We start from the raw sequence: 20,342 nt of genomic DNA, 5'->3' as shown, positions 1-20,342 counted from the left end.
ATTGATTCTTTCACTTTGTTGTTATCTAGAATAGTTAATTGAGTTAAAACACTGCAACTTCTTAAAAATGGCACATGCATTCTTATCTGTGTGGAGTGGGTCAGAGTAAAAAAAACAAACAAAAACAAAATTTAAAAAAACAATCCTTCCTTATTTGCTTATCCTTGCGGCTGGAACCTCTATTCCAAATATGGTGGGTGCACAATGCCTCTCACCCGACTTGTATCTGGAAACTACAGCTTCCGCCCAAAGACATGCAGTTAGTGGGGTTTGCTGGACTGGTAATTCTAAATTGCCCATAGGTGTGACTGTGTTAGAGTCTGTCAATGTGATACCCTGCGACAGCCTGTCACTCCAATTAACAACTGATTCCTTTGCAATCATCCATCCTCTTCCACTTATCCTTATCAGGATTGTGGGGTAGCAGGTTTGGGGACTATACCAGCTACCATAGGGCAGTACAATCTGGACAGATCACCAGTCTAACATGGAAGGACAGGCATTTGCATTCACACCAAAGGGCAGTTTTGAATCACCAGTTAATCTAACCCCATAAGCTACATCTTTGGACTGTGGGAAGAAGCCAGAGTACACAGCCAGAGAGAACCCATGCACTACAGCAGTAAAAAGTGCCTAACACAAGTTAAGCAGTTGTATAGTACTATCTATCTTAATGTTCAAGCCTGAGTTTCAAACCATTTCAACATAGAAACAAAGCACATGCAGTCAGTTCTGCGTGCTGTAGGTCAAACTGTCAAAAAATAAGAGAAGACCCCTCCTAAAACCAGAGTGATGTCACCATGAAGCAAACTTTGACGGAGTCCCCCAATAACAGTGTGGTCCTCCTAAGTCACATTTGGGTGGTTAACACGCACACACACACTCAGATGTTATCCAGACTTGCACTTTGAAACAATGAAAAGGACCTACAAGCCACGGTCCATGTAAATCACATTACACCCAGGTGACTGCCAAACACACACACACAGCATCCATAAAGAATGATGATAGATTAAATTATTAGCTCATTAAGTGGTACACTGGATTGTATTTACCCTTTCAGGCTCTGGATGTTTCAGGTCCAGATCACTGTTTGGAATGCAGTTTGGTTGCGGCTTTAGGCAGCTCACGGTCTTCTCAATCTGGCTGGTCTCAGTCTTCGTGTGTAACAGATAGAGAATGAAAATACAGTGCATTTTTGAAGAGGTTTTTGAAACATTAAAGAAACTGTATGAGAATGATAAGTTTCAAGCTAATGTCTTTAAAATATTCACTGTCATGTATAGAGAATATAGAGAAAAATAGTCTGTGTGATTTCTTTAATCTTTTTTAAGCCATTGCTAAAGGAGTAAAACAATCACCTGTAGCAGCAACGAACTATCACTAGGGCCCATTTATCCTTGAGGGACAAAATTTAAACTGAATCTAACTAAAGAGGCTAGAATCAAAATAACCATCAATCACTGTTAAAATTTAGAAACCGAAAGCCATTTTTTATTTCTGCATACCTGCTGATATTTTTTTAGTGCTTTTAGAGGGCTTTGATGTGGCAGCAATCACAATTGCCTGTTTTCCATTAGTACCTACCCCGGTTTTTCCAGTAGGTTATAGTACCATGTAGTTTTTCAGTAACTACTGCACCAAGGTTCCAAGTGATCCAAAGTGATCAGAAAATTTGAAATAGACAGACTGAATGCCACCAGGTGGCTGGTCAATGGTGTCACTCGATAAGTTATCAGTGCGCCTCCTTCATGAAAATCCAAGCCATCATTTTTGAAACTCTGAAATGTTTGAAATGGCTACCAAAATTAACAGCGTGATCCCTGAATTGAACACTAAAGTATAGACTGAGCAGCAGGCATTTTGTCACCTTGACATCCATGCTTGCTGTGGCATTTATATCACTGGATGCTCGGCTGCATTGCTATAGTGACCCCAGGCACAGTAGGTGATACTCAATTTCAATGGAAAACTAGATGCCCTAAGTCACGTTAAGCCAATTTGAGTAGGTACAAATGTAAAAATGGCTTACGGTATGCAATTTATCAGTTCCAAAAAGTAAAATTGTAGAAATACCTTGCATCTCCAGGGCCAATCCGAGTCACCATAATTATAGTCTATTTCTTCGCCTGGACTTTGTCTCTGCTTGCAAATAAGCATAGATGGGGCTTTCCATTGATATTTAATATTTTCATCTTAGCACTTGGACTGATGTGGTTGTCGTTGACAAGTCTGCCTAATGACCCATCTTCTTGAGATGCATCCACACTGTGGGGTTAGGCAAAAAAGTATTAGCTTAACTAGTTTTTGTTAGGAAGCTTTTTTTTCATAAATCAAAAGCAATGTGTAATTTAATCTTAATCAAACTACACTGATATAATACGCACCACCAGAGTTTTCCATCAAACTTGAATTCAAACATGAACACCTTCAGGCTGTCATGATAAACTCTGTCTCCGCTCACATTCTTCTTTTGTTATGAGTTTACCTCTGTATTCCAAAAGGAAGTCTCCTTTTTGGAATGGAACAGTCGTGAAAATGCCCCGACCTGAATTGCAGAGGCATACCAAGTGAGTGACAAAAGACAAAGTGACAAACTCCAAATCTAATCCAAACTAAAGACCAACTTACCTTTGAAGGCATTTATGTAGTGGATATCAAGTCCCAGTTTGTCCCTTCCAGCAGAAACATGACAGACTGCATCCTCCCGTGGAGGAATGCGTCTCCTTCGCATGTTCTCCTGTACGTTTTGATTGCCTGTATTAATAAAGCATATAAAGTATTACGATTATCGTCATCATTGTCATCATCATCAGTAGTAGTAGAACTAGCAGTAGTGTAGTTTACAGCATAAACACAGCTGACTTATTCATAGTCCTAATTTATGCCTTCTTTTAAAATGTTAAAGGCCTAGTTCTCAAAATGGCGACATGTGACATTTCTGCAATGGCGACTGCAGAGAGTGATACAAGTACTGAGAAAGCTTATGCATCAAAACTGTAAGAAGTTTTTTCTTCAGGCATATAAATAAATACACGATTAAATACACTTATACCCCTTGCTTTTATTTTAGGGCTGTCAGCAGAATGGACAGACATTGGACAAACTGCCCGAAATTAGCTGACAGCGACATCAGGGATTTTGACTCAGACTGCGCTGGTTTAATTGTTAATCACGTTAGTCGCGATGTCGGCATTAACACGTTTAAGCCACATTAATGCTTTAACACCGAGTAAATCCTAACACGGGTTAGCCCGCTTTATCGCGTTGACGCGGTTAGTCGTCAGCCCTATTTTATTTACCCAATGACAAACGCTGAGGCAGTTTTACTTCTTCAAAAACTAGCTAACAGTCCATAAAGCATATATTAAACCAGTTTAATATAAGCCTGTGCACCTATAATTTCATATAGTATTAAAGTCATGGTGCATTTTACATTAAAAAAGGCTTACCTTTGTGCTTTTAATCAGTCTTCGTATTGCCGTCGACATGTACTTGTTAAAGGGCACGCGCGCGAAATCGTTTCCGGTAGGTACCGCCTATATATATAGCCTACCAATCACAATGACTTCTGGCCCTGTGTATTGAAAATGTGTATTAAATTGTAGTACTTACACACATCCACTCTAACTCGAAACGTCGCTGTGCAATAAACTGGAATACACAAAAATCAGGTGAGTGGTATAGGTGGACTTTTAAGAAAATCAGAAAATCTTTTAATTATAGTTTAATAAATGAATTTACACTACAGTTTAAGCAAATACAGGTCAAAAGATAAATAATGACCTCATAAGAAGTAGAAAAAATTATTATTTAGACACTTAAAAATGCATTTACAATTCATGTTTTAGGGGGACACATGAATACACAGCAAAAAGTCGAAATGTCCCTGTAGCCCAGGTACAGCGTCAGGTCAAATGTCCATCCATACCACATAGTCGCACGCACACACACACACACACACACACACACACACACACCAGCTTTAAGGCCTTTTCAAATGGTTTAAGGGATTGTCTAGATATGCAATGTGGTCTCAATTCTTTGGTTGTAAACCTTTTTTAATTGCTTATGTCTAATTCTCTAAAGTGTGTTTCTGTAGGGTACAGTCCCAATCAAAAGTTTAAGACCACTTGAAAAATGGCAAAAATCATATTTTGCAACCAGCTCAACTCAAATCATGTTTTATATTTTAGACTCTTTAATATAGCAACCCTTTGCTTTGATTACTGCTTTGCACACTCTTGGCATTCTCTCGGTGAGCTTCATGAGGTAGTCAGCTGAAATGGTTTTCCAACAGTCTTTTGCCTTCACTCTGCGCTCCATCTCATCCCAAATCATCTTAATTGGGTTTAGGTCAAGTGACTCTGGAGGCCAGGCCATCTGGCTCACCACTCCATCACTCTCCTTCTTGGTCAAATAGCCCTTACACAGCCTGGAGGTGTATTTGGGGTCACTATCCTGTTTAAAAAGAAATAATGGTCCAACTAAACACAAACTGTATGAGATGTCATGTTGCTGCAGGATGCTGTGGTAGCCATGCTGGTTCAGTGTGCCTTCAATTTTGAATAAATCCCCAGCAGTGTCACCAGCAAAGCTTCCCCACACCATCACACCTCCTCTTCAATGCTTCATGGTAGGAACCACGCATGTAGAGACCATTCCTTCACCTTTTCTGTGTCGCACAAAGACTGCAAGACTCCAAGAACCCAAGATCTCAAGTTTGGACTAATCAGACTAAAGCACAGATTTCCACTGGTCTAATGTGCATTCTTTGTGTTTCTTGGCTCGAGCATGTCTTCTCCTTATTGCTTTTCCTTAGTAGTGGCTTCTTAGCAGCTATTTGACCATAAAGGCCTGATTCACCCAGTCTCATCTGAACAGTCGATATAGAGATGTGTCTGCTACTGGAACTCTGTGTGGCATTTATCTGGGCTCTAATCTGAGGTGCTGTTAACTTGCAATTTCTGGGGCTGGTGACTTGGATGAATTTATCCTCAGCAGCAGAGGTGAGTCTTGGTCTTCCTTCCTTTCTTCATGTGAGCCAGTTTCATTGTAGCGCTTGATGGTTTTTGCGACTGCTCTTGTGGACACTTTCAAAGCTTTAGTAATTTTCCAGACTGACTGACCTTCAGTTCTTAAAGTAATAATGGACTGTCGTTTCTCTTTACTTAGCTAATTAGTTCTTGCCATAATATGAATTCTAACAGTTGTTGAAAAGGTCTGTCAGCTGTGTACCAACCTGACTTCTGCACAGCACAACTGATGGTTCCAAACCCATTAAGAAGGCAAGAAATTCCACAAGAGAACCCAGACAAGGCACACCTGTGAGGTGAAAACCATTTCAGGTGACTACATCATGAAGCTGATCAAAAGAATTTTGATGTCTTCAGTATGTATCTACAATATAGAAAGTAGCAAAAACAAAGAAAAATCATTAAATGAGAAGATGTGACCAAACTTAGTGTAATACCAGTCACCTTATTATTCTTTTTTTTTTTTAATAAACTTTTAAAGAGGTCAACATAGTTTTAATATTTCTCATCTTATTTGGATTGAGCTCAGTTGAAATTTGCTTTACATTAACAGGGGCCTGGCCTCTAAATGGGATTGTTTCTAACATGCATGAACAGCGAGTTACACTTGACAGCACTTCACAGCCCTAAAGTGACACTGACAACAGTGCAGCAACCTACTTCACTCTTAGTGTTAATGCTTTCCTAATTTTAGATGAGCTCAAATAAAACATGATGTGAGAGACTGAGTGGCAAGCATAATGAAAAAAACAGAACAAATTGATTTGAACAAATTCATATGAACATATGAATTTTAGCTAATGTGCAAAATCTTTGCAACAAAAAGACACTATTGTAATTGTGTGCTACAGATTTACATAAGTTATGTGAAGGTAAAGATGATGTTCATTACATTTTTGTTTGGTTTTACTGGTTAATGTTTGTGGATTTGCTGTTTTTAGTGCATGCTATGTGGACTGAGGATTAAACCTTTAAGAGACAGCTGCTGTAGAAAAAAATCACAATCCCCTCAGGCTGTGATTGGCAGATATGTTCTTAGTACTCACAGAGGACTGGTGCAAAGGGATCAGGCAGGAGGACAATGTGCAGAAGAGATGGGAAACAGAGCCAAATGGACGTTACGCATGTTGGACTGCAGGATGGAATGGCGATTTAACGGAAGGCCAAGGTCTAGGTTAAGTTTAGTTATATAGCACATTTCCAACAGCTCATGCTGCGCAAGTGCTTTACAAACTGAAATGCAACTAAAATAAGTAAAATGCACAACAATGATGCAATAAAATGGAAAAGAGAAGAAATAATACAATAAGATAATAAAAACAACTAAAATAACAACAACTAAGGCTATTAAAACAAAATATTTGTTTTAATATTGTAGAATGCTAAAAGCCATTCTATAAAAATGTGTATAAAAATGTGTCTCCAATAAAGATTAAAAATGATTAAAAATGTTTCAGCGTTTGTGCAGATCTAATACTTACAGGCAGACTAATCCAGAGTCTGGGACCTGCCACAGCAAAGGCTTTGTCGCCATGAGATTTAAGTTTAGATCGTGGGATGGATAATATTAGTTTTGAGCTGAACCTCGTGGTTCTTTCTGGAGCATAAGTAAACAGGAGCTCAGACAGGTAAGAAGGGGTTCAACCATTTAGTGATTTAAAAACAAGTAACATTTTAAATTGGTCCCTGTTAGGAACAGAAAGCTGGTGCAGAGAGGTCAACACTGGGGTTATATACTCCTTCCATTTTGTATCAACCATTAACTAAAGAAAAGGAAAACGTTGTTTTAATTACAGTTCCTCTTCTGTGTCATGGTGAGAGCAACATCTTTGCAGATGAGGCCTACCTACAAAAATGAAGATCTTCTAAATTAGTGAGACGCTCTTTCCTCTGAAGCTTAAGGGTTATCTGCTTTAGGGTGTGCATTTAAGAGTAATACCAGGGAGTCAAGTACTTTTTATCTTTCTCTAGCTTTGTGAGAGTAGCCACAGTATTCAGAGTTGTATGTGGTGAGTTGTTAGACTCTTAATGACATATTTGACCTCTCTGGGAGTACAGTTTAGGTAGGTGCTTTACACTGTGTTGGCACGTGGCATCGAAGAAGATAACATTTTATCCTTAAACTTATTTAGAGCACTTTAAGAAAGAAATTAACTTTAATGAAAAATATTCCCTAGTGCCAAACATCCATTCATTCTCTTCCACATACACAATTTAGGGCCACGTGCTGTATAATCCATTACTGTAAATTCAAATATTATTAGGAAATGATCAGACATGTTACTATGCCACATGTCAGAAAAAGATTTACAGGGTGATTAAAGTGGTAAGGTGGTAGGGATGGGAATTGATAAGAATTTAGCGATTCCAATTTGATTATCGAGGCATTTCCCATGTTTATTCTGATCAGTGTTGGGGTCATTACATTACAAAGTACTCTGCTTTGTCTGCTTAGAGATCAGTCACCATCTACACATTTGTGGGAACAGATCATTCTGTGATTCATCATTTTAGCAGATGCATTTTCTGTTACCAACCACCTTGGCCTACATGATGTCTATCACTTAGTTGACGACAAAGTAAATAAAGTAATCACAAATTTCTTGGTTGAATGTACAAAATTGTCATGCATATTTCAGAGCACTCTTCTCAACACAGTGTAGAAATTTTTGTAACGAGTGCCCTCATTTTTCAAAAACTATATTAGAATATCAATTAGAAAAAAAAGACGAGTAAAAATATTAACAAAAAGGTGGAGTGTTGTCAAAACAGCTGGTTAAACAAATTGCATTCAAACATTCTCAGATATGCTAATTTGTCTGGAGCTCCTCAACTTACCTGTTTTATTAGATGGGACATGGTCAGAACTGTTGGACCCTCTCTATCATGGTCACAGCTTTCCTTGTTATTAACAACTTTCTCAAACTCAATCTCCTCGTCATCAGACATGTATGGTTTACATTTTAGGACATCCTCAGGTCTCAGGAAAAAAGCTGTCAGGTTCACAAAGAGTGGTTTGCAAGATAAAACTCATCTTTTAGAATGTTAAATCACATAAGATCAACTACGTGCAGTGTTTTCACAGGAATCGCATGTTACAACAGATGTCAGAGCAGTGAAATCAGAGCCAACAGCAGCTTGCCTTGCACTCTGGTCTCCCATCAGTTTACCGTCAAAGAGCAGCAGTTTATCTACAATGTGCATGCCCATGCCAGCAGAAAAAAGCTGCTGGCCAGTCAGCTTGTAAAACTGAGAGAGCTGGAGACTGAAAGAAGCTCAACTTTCAGCTACAATAGCAAACTGCGGCCACAAGATGACAGCAATGTCAAGGCTACATGCACATATTAATTGAAGGTGCTTTATGACAGCATTGTCTGAGGTTAAATGTGTTTCCACTTTATGTCTACTTTCAGATTTATGAAATGCCACTGAGGCACCATAACTGTCCTAATATGACAGCCCAGTGAGCCCAGTGCATGACATGACCAATATATAACTTCTATCTCTACTCTTTAAATTAACTGAAGTTATGTGTAAAGGTATACATGAGCATCTTTACCTCTGGGATTAAGAGCTGAATATTAAATGTAATATAAGAGATGAATATTATCCCACTGTAGTATGATAACAAAGAGATACAGTTAGACGTGTATACAGTTGGGTACAGTTGCACATGTGGGGTTTTTTTTGGCCATCTTTAATTTGTGTAGATTATATTATAAATGTATGTTGTATACTAAGCATATATCTATCTTTCTATCTATCTAGCTATATATATATATATATATATACATATATATATATATATATATATATGAATCTACACCTGACCTGACCACAGTACACATTTCTTGGTTTAATCGTCAAGGTTGGCTGCTGATTAACAAGTCTTTGAAACCTGTGTGTTTGAGGGGAACAGCATGTTACTGCTTAAAGGTACTGTGTAATATTACACTACGACTCAAAAGTTTTAGAACACCCCAATTTTTCAGTATTGAAAATTATGCAGTTTAATGACTCATTTCACTCTGAAATGAAAGCATAGTACAAATAAGCAATTAGAGTTAAAACTATACAACAAAATGTACACTAAACTTTTGACTCATCAAAGGAGGCACCTTTGGCAGATATAACAACTGAACACACCCGTGGCATTCTTTCTACAATAGAAATGCAATATTCTTCAGAAAGTTCTTCCCATATCTGTTGCAGAAGTTGCCATAAACATGTGGCACTTGTAGGTTAGCTTGCTTTCACTCTTCTGTCCAGTTCTTCCCAAACCAGCTCGATGGGGTTTAAGTCCAGAGACTGTGCTGGACACTCCATATTTTCAAGATTACGTTTTGTTTTTTGTTTTTTTTTCTTGCATAGCTCAGACTTATATTTTGGGTCATTATCTTGCTGTAGGATGAACCCCTGAGCAACAAGGCACATACCAGAGGGTGTTGCATGGCGATGGAGAATGTTGTGCTAGCCGTTTTGGTTCAGGGTGACTTTCACTCTGTACAAGTCACTGAACCTCAATCCAGCAAAACACCCAGACCATCACACTTCCTCCTCCATGTTTGACATTAATGCCGCACACTGTGGAACCTTCCTTTCACCTACTCGATGGCATACAAAGATCCTGCGTGATAAATAAAGACTTCAAATTTTGATTCATCAGTCCATACCTTTTTTCCAGTCTTCAGAAGTCCAGTGGTGGTGTTTCATGGCCAAGCCAAGCCTCTTTGTCTTACTTTGACATCTTAGTAATAGCTTTCTTGCTGCAACTCATCCTGTCAAATCTGCAGCTTGAAGTGTTCTCTTTACAGTTAAAACTGAGATTAATTTTAAGCTGTGCTTGAAGCTGTTCTCCTGTAAGCTGCCTATCATGTAAGCTGTTAACTCCCAGAAACTTTTCCTCTGATTCAGTCATTTCAGCTTTGGGTGTGCCAAACCTCTTCCTGTCAGAGTTTGTCCAGTTTCTGAGTGCCTTTTGATGGTGAAGGAAACTGGACTCACTGACACCTTGACTTTCTTTGCAATTTTTCTGTAGGAAAGGCTTACATTTGTAAGTGTTACAAGGGTCTGTCACTCTTCCATTGCCAACTTCCTTTTTCTTGCCATTTTTGTAGCAACACACTACTTTCTGCAGTACAACAGTGCTCATCTGATGCTCACGAGGTTATGGTACCACAGTGTGTTCCAACACTGCTTTTATGCAGACAGAGCGGGTTGTAAGTAATTCAAAAATGTTGGAACACCTGTAGCAATTAGTAGTACCAGCTTTCAAAGCTTGACAACCTCCATTGCTGCAGAACAGCTTTAAATTGTTAACCCATTTTGTGTTTCCTGAAGAAGGTCTTTTTGTATAATTCTGAAATATACATTTCAGTTTTGGGTAACCTTACCTTTTATTTTAAAACCTCTGGCAGTTGACCACTTACCTTTTTACCCTTTTAAGCTTTTTGATCGGTACTGTATATCAACATTAATAATAACAATTTCAAAAAACAACTGGAGGTTAAAAGTCTGGCATCAGATTTATAGTTATCACAATTGTTTTTACTTTGGTTTTTCACAGGACAAACAAAGGCAAAATTTGAAATGTCCTATATAGTTACTATATTTTAAACTAAAATGTGAATTGAGATGACAGAAAACATGTAATGGAATATGCATGTGATTTACAATAAAAAATGAAATGTACTCATTATTTTAGCCTCTTTTCCTTGTGAGAAGGGAGCCGCTGAAAGTATTTTTGTTCTGACTCCCATCAGAGCTTATAAACATGCAGACTGCAGCTGGTTTTCCACAGATGTTAGACATTGGTCTTTAATGGGACACGCCGCTTAGTCTGCATAGAAAAAGAAGATTAATTCACTTATTTTTTCATGCACACACAGAACTGATGAAGTAAGCTTTACCCACCCGGACGTTGCCATATACATGATCGTTGCTGCAAATGTCATTGCTGTGGACATCCTCATAGTTCTCTTTCCTGAAGAAAGACAAAAAACATATACTGAAATTCAAGTTAATGAATCAGTGAATCATTCTAAATAATGAGTAAAATTGTGTTTTTTGCAAACTGAGGTAAATATCTGAACACCACCAGTTAGATCCTGGTGGTGTTTTTTCTTGTCAGAATGATATGTGACTGTTATAAGACACATTATGCTATATTCACTGATACTTCGACATGCATGACATAAGCAGTGTTGGATGTAACTCATTACATGGTAACACATTAATGTAATCATTACATTTTTCAGTAATACAATAATGTAATGCATTGCTGTACTAAATTCAGGAATTATATAACAGTTCACTTGCATGATAAATGTTCGGCAGTTGCACCGTGGGCTGATAGAAAAAAAAAGTCAAACGTGTTTTTTTTCTTAATGCAAACTCCTGCTTGTCAGGGTCTGGCTGTGTAGCAAGCAGAGGTTGGACCCAAATGCAGGACAACAAAACAGTAACTTAAACAGCATTATTGCTGAGGGCTACTAATTCAGAGTACAAAACAATAAACTCCTGGCATTGTAACAAAGCTGCAAAACATAAAGCACACAGCACAGGGAGGAAACATGGCAGGAGGACATGAAGACTGACGACGTGACAAGGAGCCGAGATAAACTGACTTAAATACACAGGATAACGAGAGGATGGACAGCACAGCAGGACCAAATCTGACTAACGGAGCAGGGGAAGCAAAACTGAACATAAAACACATGAGAAAAGGTAGCTTCAAAATAAAACAGGAAGTGACACCCACCATGAGACCCGGACAAAGACAAGCAAACTTAAAAATTGAAGAGTGACACAGAAAGCGAGAGAGACACTAAGGAGTGTGCTAAAGACAGAACACAGAGACCAAGACTATAATGGACAGGACATGACAACACAACTGACAAACAGGAAATACTGTGGACAACACACAAGGAAAACACTATGGGAACTAAACCAGAACCACTAGAGATAAACAACAAGAAAAACTAAACTAGGAAGTATGAGTCAGTCTAGAAACACCATAATGATTTGTCAAGAAGTCCATAAACATCAAGCACTGGATCAACGACCCAGGACCATGACACTGCTGCAATCAGCCGATTTCAGTCCATGTGCGGGAGAAAAAAATGGTGGAAGAAATGCAGCTTTTGAGGAGCATCATTATGCCCTACCAAGAGGACCCCCATTTATAGACCCAGGACATGCAAGGGAGATTATATCTCTCGGGTGTCCTATGAATGCCTCAATGTTGCTGTTGAAAGGGATGTATGTTCTTGGCTTCCCTGCTTATGCTGTTGCTCCAATGACGAGACTTCAGATGAGCAGAAGGAATAGGCTAGATCAGGGGTGTCGAACTCCAGGCCTCGAGGGCCGGTGTCCTGCAGGTTTTAGATCTCACCCTGGGTCAACACACCTGAATCAAATGATTACTTTATTACCAGGCCTCTGGAGAACTTCAAGACATTATGAGGAGGTCATTTAGCCATTAAATCAGCTGTGTTGGATCAAGGACACATCTAAAACCTGCAGGACACCGGCCCTCGAGGCCTGGAGTTCGACACCTGTGGGCTAGATGATTTATTGTTTTGTTATTATACATTTCAACTTTTACTTAAGTTATTTTCATGAATTTTCAGACAATGTGTGTCATTCATAATTCAACAATGAACCAGACTTTTCAGTCACATTTTATAAACATTTGAATGTTAATTTGTCATATTTCAATGACATTTTTTGTAGTAACTTTTTCATATCATATTTAATATTGGCTTATTTTAACTGTTTTTCCTTATTCCTTATTTTCTGCTTGAAGTATAACATTTATGGATGAAGCAAAGTGCCACACACCTTAAGCAACATGATTGATTGTTGAAGAATATGAATAATGGTTTCAAGCGTCTGTGTTTAGGGAGTTTTTGACATTCATTAAATAGTTCTTAAATTTAACTTGATATCAGAGTTCTTCTCAGATTTAGACTAGCCAGTTAAACTAATATTATTACTAATATTACTTCTTTTGTCAACTAAGAAATTATTCACTAGGAACATCCCTGATCTTAATGTATATTTGTTTGTATCATTATGTTCTTTTGCTCTTCTTTAAAGTCCTTATAATCTGTATCCTGACCTTTATAATAAACCTAAATATACACACTACTATATAAATATTTTCTGTAATAACGTACCTTTTGTTAACAACTCCAACTCCGGTGGCTATCAAAATAATCAACAATATCACAACTGTTCCAGAAACAATAAAAATCTTCTGCATGTTGTCTATGAAAAAAGAAAGATACATTGTCTGAGTGGGTTTTTTTGTCATGTAAATATGAAATTGTAAATAATCTGTACTCGAGACAGAAACTTTTTCTTACCATTTACAAGTAACGAGAGTGTGAGGTTTGCATTTCCCAGCGTGTTGTTTGCCAGGCAGTGAACAAACTTAAAGGACCCAAAGTCTGTCTGCAGAGTCCCAGTAGTAACAGAGCCATTTGTCTCTACACTGCTGTTTTGCAGCCTGTCACCAAGAACAAAATGGACCATGCTGGGAGGCCTGGACTCTACGATGCACTCACATTTTAACACACCCCAATCTGAGGAGCACTTTGAGGAAGTCCTAATGTCAGGGGCATCTGTAAGAACAGCAAACATAATTATAAAATAACAGATAACTATATATTTATTATGTATATATGAAAATAAAAATTTATTTTGTTGTTATATTTATTCTATTACTTACTTACATAACACATTGAGCTTCACGGTGCTTGACCTGACTCGTCCTTCTTCATTGACAGCAGTGCAGTACACGGCCTCTACTGAGTGTCTGGAGACATTTAACATTGTGTAGGTTTGTCCCTTATTCAGCAGAGCTCCAGTTTCACTGTGCCACTCATAGCTGCTGACAGGGTTTGCGTCACTGGAGCACTTCAGGTGTACAGTTTCTCCCTCATTCACATCTGACTGGTACTCAACCTTCACATTCACTGGAGCATCTGCATAGAAACATTTAATCCTTCATGTTACTGTGCAGGGTTTTATCTTATTTTACAAATAGGCAGGTCAAAGTTGAGCTTTTTTAAACATTCTGACATGATGGTGGCACGAAATGAAAACTTCAGGGAGCTGCCAAAGTCAGTGACATTATGTAGACCATGAATGTACTGACAAAATATCAAAACAGTCCATTCACCAGTAGAGATATCTGAGTAAGCATTACACTTAGAGATCACTAGACTGACATCACTATCAATTCAGCAATGATGCACAAAAGTGAAATGACAATTAAAATGACAAAACACCTTAATAATGAATTTAAAGATAGTCTGTAAAACCGTTTTCTTGTAGGTGATTAATTGGACAGAAATCAATCTCAAAATCACCTCAGTCTAAATACCAAACAACTTCATGTTGACTGTAGGGATAATGTAGATGAGTCATGATTACTCTGAATCCTGTGACTGTGGCAGAAGCTGTGAAAAATAGACTATATTCAATTTAATTTTATATGTAACACAACTTCACATTTGGTGGTGAAACTAAATCATGTTACATATCACAGTGCAAAATACTGACAATTTTTCTGCTCAGGTTTAGTTCTACACTTACTCTTTCTTTATGATACAATGATTTTCTTGTATCATCAAAAAATGTACTGATAACTTCACACCTACATTTTACTTTAAGGGTCTTGGATGTTTCTTGATGCTTTCCTCCGTGGTATGTAACTCTGCATTGTAAAGGTCGGTTGTGATCAGTGCGGTTTGAGTGAAAGGTCAAAGTAGATGTTGCTTTCCACTGGCCATTTTGACGCTTCTGTGTTTGAAGGTGATGCTCTCCAGAGTGACTCCAGTGGAAATCAGGTGGATATGTGGGGCAGGAGTGAAACACAGAGCAGGATGCAGACACATTTTCACCCTCCTTTACCTCCTCTTGCACAAAGAAATCAGTGGGATTTGGTTCATCTGTGTTAACAAGAGAGATCATGAAAAATGCAACATGTTAGTTAGCATTGGGCAGCTGATGTTATGTTTTACAAAGATTATAATTATGACCTTGCCCATTTTGTGTTTAAGAACTTTGTTAAGAAAATATTAAAACATTTTGATATTCACACACAGAGTCTACTGAGGTCACACACAATACAGAAGTATCACCTACAACATTATAAGGAAATATGTGGGAAAAGTTATAAGAAGAAAAGTATTGCATACTTTGAATTGCTGTCCACAGGACAAAATATAAATAAATAAATAAATAGATACATTTGGTTAAAAATATAACAGGAAAAGAGTGGAGGCTATTTCTTGTGCTTTTTTTGCCATGTTTGCACATGTTTCCTAATTAAATTGCAATTTTCCAGAATTTGGGTTTTCAGTTTGACTTAAGGACGAAGAAAACTTAAATTTTGTGGCAATGGCATATATCACCTAAAAAGAAAAGGTTTTTTTAAACAACCTAATTTAATAGCACAAATGAAAGAGAAATAAACACATCTGAAACCCAGTGACTATGTATTAACTGAAAACCAGTCTTTCAAGGTTATAGTTTGTCACTCTGGAGTTTCTGAAAGAAAACCTGTGATGCAAGCCATAGAAACCAAAACTGCTGAAAAATATTGACATAAAAGTGCTTTTATGGGTTGATTTGCTGATTTGCACAAATGTTTTATTAAGTTTTAGATTTGAATGAGACCGTTACCAGGATTAAAAAATTGGTCATCAAATTACTGCCCAATTTTCCAGACCACCGCACCCTGACTCCACACTGTTCACTTATCTGATACTGATGGAAATGAATCTGCTCAGACCCAATATACGAAAACTACAACTCATCAGAAATGCAGAATTCTAAACATCAAATATCAACACTGGAAATGAAGAAAGGATTATGAGAAATATAAAGTGTGCTTTACTTTTATGTGTTCCCTCAAATTTGTTGACTTTACTTACCCATCACTGAAATGGAGACTTTGTTATTCCTGTAAGAAGCTCTGTTGTAACCTTCAATTTCAATCCTGAAATAAAAAGGCCCTCTGTCATTTTGTTGGAGATTTTCAATCATCAGAGAGCAGTTCTTGCTGGCGTCTCCAAGAAGTTTTGTTCGACTCTGATACTGCTTGACAATTTTCGACTCAGCTGAATGATAGATGACTCGATCCCCCTCAGTGGTCATCCAAATCCCTGTGAAGCTTTTGGCCTTCCCTTGGGGATCTGGGTAGTTATAAGAGCAGGGGATCACCACACATGAGCCAAGGAGACCATTAACTGAAGACGGCACATCAATGGTCCAAGGTGAGGCTTCTGTTTGAGTAACCAATGAATGTCACAGCCGTGTTGAAAGGAAACACAAAAAATAAGACAACCAACAAGAGAAGTGAAGTGTAAATAAATGAAGTACAAATTCCCCTAAAAATTTGACATTTTACTAGATAAAAAAGATACATCACAAGGCAAAAAACTGACAGTTCACTTCTAAAGCATATTAGAAGTAAATGTGTATACTTAACCGAACTTATCATACCTTTGAAGTAAGCACACATGAAAAAATGAAGCCACTGTAAAGCATACATCTCTTCTCACTGCCAGATCTAAAATAAAAAAAAGAAGAAGAAAGAAACCAAAGTGATATATATGTGTGTGATTGCTTTTATCCCCTCTCCCCCTCCAGTGAGTCGCAGCACATCACTGTCTCACTCGAGCCTGGTTCTGCCAGAGCTTCCTTCCTGTTAAATGACATTTCTCTTTTCTTGCTACCTTGCTATCTTGAAGTGTTTCAGTTGTTGGATTGTTGGGGTTTTCTCTTTGATACTGTAAAGTGCTGTGATTTGCAGTACATAAATAAAATGAAAATAATAAGGCCCTTTATCCCCATTGATTTGCAAGTGCTTTTAATTCTTCTACAGAGCTATTTATTAGTACAAGCTCAGTCTTCAAAGTTGATCTTGAGTTGAATAAGAGAGAGCTCATGATTGAAATGAAAATAGAATAGTTAGGCTCTAATTTAGTGCTCTAATGAGTGGGATAATTAATTTATTATGTAAAAACAAGACATTTGTTAGTGATCGATAGTTTTGGAGAGAAATTGATCAAGCAAGACGAGGATGAACTAATTCCCTTAAAATTGAAAGCAATAACATCTGATATGTGTAGAAAGTAAGGTGCAGTTACCACAACAAACACATCAGTGAGGAGTTTCACTAACCAGGAGAAAAACATTTTAAATATTTTTTTTGTCTATAAGGAGAATGACTGTACAGTACCTTAAGTTGTATCACAGGTGCAGAGCTGTCGCTACAGGATTTCCTTTACTTAGTTGATGCCTACATGTTGTCACATGATATGATGTCTGGTATGATTTCTGCTCACACTCCTATCTGAGCACTTAATTTCCAGGATGCCAAACTAAAGTAATACAACGTGTCATTGTGTGTTTAACTGGGTCTTACATAATGGGCAGAAGAGAAGCATTTTAGTTTTGTTTCTATTACACACACACACAACTAATAAATAAAGAAACACCCATTAAATCCCCAATTTATATATTAATCTTATTTCCACTTCATTAGTTCAGAGAGAAAACCACCTTTGAAGAACAACTCCTCACATACTCCTATTTTTGTGCTGACTGAACTGTCCAAAGTGAATTCAGTCTTTTTTTTTCAATATTTAATTACCAACAAGCCAAACTAAAGTAATACATTCTGCTGTTGTGTGTTTAACCGGGTCTTACACAATGGCAGAAAGAGAAGCATTTTCACTTTTGCTTCCACAAGTTGATATAGGAAACCACACCTAATGAGAGACACTGAACAACCCCTCACCTATTTGCACTTGCACTACAGGGTCTCTTTGAAAAGAATTTTAATGTTGCTGCTGAGCTATTTAGTTTATCTTGACTTGAGGAAGTCACAAATGAAGATCAGTAAAATTTTAGTAAAATGTCATAATCATGCAGCAATTTAAATCTAAAAGTGGTTTCACTTTTCAAAAACAATAAGTATTCATGAAATGTATCAATTTTGCTGTTATTGTTTAGTAATAAATGATTGCTTATTAGATGCATGAGCTTCATGAGAATTTGATTGCAATGTCAGATAACCCAAATTACTACAAAAAGACTGATTAGAACACCACAAACAGAAAACAAGAGTCCCAACGAGTGTAAGATTAACTTTAAAAATAAGAGGATAAGAGGCACAGCAGTTTCAATTTATTACATGTTTAAAATTTTCCCTTTTCGATTATTTCAAACACAAAACTGCTGGTTAGCTTTCATTTACAAGGAGAATTAATACATAGATAACATGATGATGTTACTTGCGTTACAGTGATAAAAATAGTGCTTCTCCTTTCAGAAAATAAAGCATAATCCACGCCAGCACATTCTGATCTTGCTCCCCTTCTTATATTGTGATTATTATGTTTTAATATGATGCTACAGTGCTAGGTTCTTCTATAACATAAGATGCAATGATACATTGTCTTTGACAATGAATAAATGACACAGTGTTATTTAATTTACTGTTAAAATTTTCATAATTTTTATGCATTTTTTGTATCCTCTTGCCAACTTCTGGCTAGTATTAATATCTGAGTACAAAAGGAGGCCAGTTATTTAAATGTATCATGTCTGAGTTCTTTTCCTGAATGGACTCAAAATGCAGACATAATGTCCAAGTTCAGTGTGTTTATTTAGAGTGAATAATTCAAAAACAAACACAATCGAAACCGCTGATGGTTGTAGCAGAAATCTCCAAGCCGAGTGACCATCCTTCCCTTCTGGGAATTGACCCTCACAAGTATATGGTCACCATTTTGTGTTGTAAGTGAATGTGTGCCACTGTGGACAGTAGATGGTAGCAGAGTGCCTTGGAACTGAGTTTTTGACATAGCTGCCATAAGCTTCTCATTCTGGCAAGACTGACCGACCGAAAGGCCTCTGCTCCAGGGGCGGATCTAGAGAAATTTTCTTAGGGTGGCATGAGGGTGGCAAAGAAATCAAATGGGGTGGCAAAATCAAAGCCTTTTTTTTCCCCCAAACACATATGCAGGTGGTTACATATGGTTAAAATGATTCAAATGCAGTAAGTATACACGGTTTTCATATAAATATAGTCTATAACTTAATTATTGTCTGTAGCCCACATAATTACACACTTTAGTTACATAAAACATGTGAGTTTTGATGTTATGTACTGTATAGCCTGTATAATAAATAAATATGTAGCCCAATAAGTATAAAATCCAGAAAGCTACACAACATGGGGCGGTTCATTTACAAACACAAGTCTAACTTAAGTTTCACACTGTTTTTTGTTAGAAAACAATCACATTGTTACATGCTTAAATTACACAAAATGTCAGAAATCTGCACTGTCATGAACAAAAATTTAAACCTAATTTTTCATGATTTGTTGGATTAACCCACTGAGGTCTGAAATACAACCGGCCATTTTTGACTCCTTCTGAGTTTACGTTTGTAGTTCACCCTCAAATTGTTTCATTTGATTTTTTTCCCCCTTGCCTTGTATGATATCATTATTTTCAGCTCAACTGAATTTAGTTGTTTTTTTCACTGACATACTGCATTAGTATTACTGATCTGAAATCACACAAAGAACTTAAAATCCTAGTAGTATTTTTTACTGTAAAAAAAACCCACAGACATGTTGAGTAAATTTTTATAACTTGAAATGCAAATATAAATTGTACTTTTGTAAACATATACAACTATTTATCTAAAAATGCAGCCAATACACCTGCCGTTTTTTTCATTTTGTACAACCATTTAAAAATATTACTAAAACTAAAATGAGAGAACAATCAGGTTTCGCAATAAGATGCCCCACAAATGATGTGTGCCAGTAAAAAAAAGTTTGTCCACCAAAAGACAGGAGAACAGCACAGGGACAAACCTGCAGGCCTGACAACAGGAGGTGTATCACTCCGCTGGTTTTCTACTTAGTGACAATGTTTACATTACAAATGTGCCTTAGTGACATTCATTAGTGCCCTCACTGACACACAAAACAAAACGACTACACAACAGAACAACTACACAAGACAACACAACACACTAAGTATACACTCCACACTAAACGTCACAAATCTCCCACATCTAAAAACTCTCTCTCTCTCTCTCTCTCTCTCTCTCACACACACACTCGCTCGCTCTGTCTCGCTGCCTTTACCGTCACTCCCAAAACTCTCCCCTCTTCCTAAACATCCAAATCCCACGTGTTGACTTTTTTTTTTAATTGGTCGACATGGTACATTTTTCCACCGATAGGAAAAGAGGTGGCTTTTTTTC

At 37.4% G+C, this 20,342-nt stretch overlaps 1 protein-coding gene and 1 long non-coding RNA gene across 2 annotated transcripts; both read right to left on the bottom strand.

Moving 5' to 3' along the window:
* Window positions 1-2,478: 2,478 nt before the first annotated feature.
* On the bottom strand, window positions 2,479-3,970 carry LOC120442846. The gene is made up of 3 exons (XR_005614979.1): window positions 3,453-3,970; window positions 2,632-2,757; window positions 2,479-2,548 (listed from the first exon to the last, which is right to left on the bottom strand). It is a non-coding gene; the product is annotated as an uncharacterized LOC120442846 (long non-coding RNA).
* Window positions 3,971-10,577: 6,607 nt separating this feature from the next.
* LOC120442829 (myelin-associated glycoprotein-like) lies at window positions 10,578-16,574 on the bottom strand. Its single transcript, XM_039620137.1, has 8 exons — window positions 16,554-16,574; window positions 15,983-16,333; window positions 14,705-14,995; window positions 13,775-14,026; window positions 13,406-13,663; window positions 13,217-13,244; window positions 10,950-11,019; window positions 10,578-10,875 (listed from the first exon to the last, which is right to left on the bottom strand). The coding sequence occupies exons 1-8, from the start codon at window positions 16,570-16,572 to the stop codon at window positions 10,840-10,842; spliced, it is 1,305 nt and encodes a 434-aa protein (XP_039476071.1). The 5' UTR covers window positions 16,573-16,574; the 3' UTR covers window positions 10,578-10,839.
* Between the last annotated feature and the right edge of the window lie 3,768 nt (window positions 16,575-20,342).

This window comes from Oreochromis aureus, linkage group 11 (assembly GCF_013358895.1).
Source record: "Oreochromis aureus strain Israel breed Guangdong linkage group 11, ZZ_aureus, whole genome shotgun sequence".
Classification (NCBI taxonomy): Eukaryota; Metazoa; Chordata; class Actinopteri; order Cichliformes; family Cichlidae; genus Oreochromis; species Oreochromis aureus.
The sequence above is the reverse complement of the archived record's forward strand: the minus strand, read 5'-3'. Positions and strand labels throughout refer to the sequence as shown.

Excerpts from the sequence above, each read along its gene's own strand:
- LOC120442829 (XM_039620137.1), bottom strand. Across the intron at positions 13,245-13,405 it reads ACTCTCGTTACTTGTAAATG|CCACCGGAGTTGGAGTTGTT; the intron begins GTAAGAAAAAGT and ends TTATTTTGATAG. Across the intron at positions 10,876-10,949 it reads ATGTATATGGCAACGTCCGG|ACTAAGCGGCGTGTCCCATT; the intron begins GTGGGTAAAGCT and ends TTTTCTATGCAG.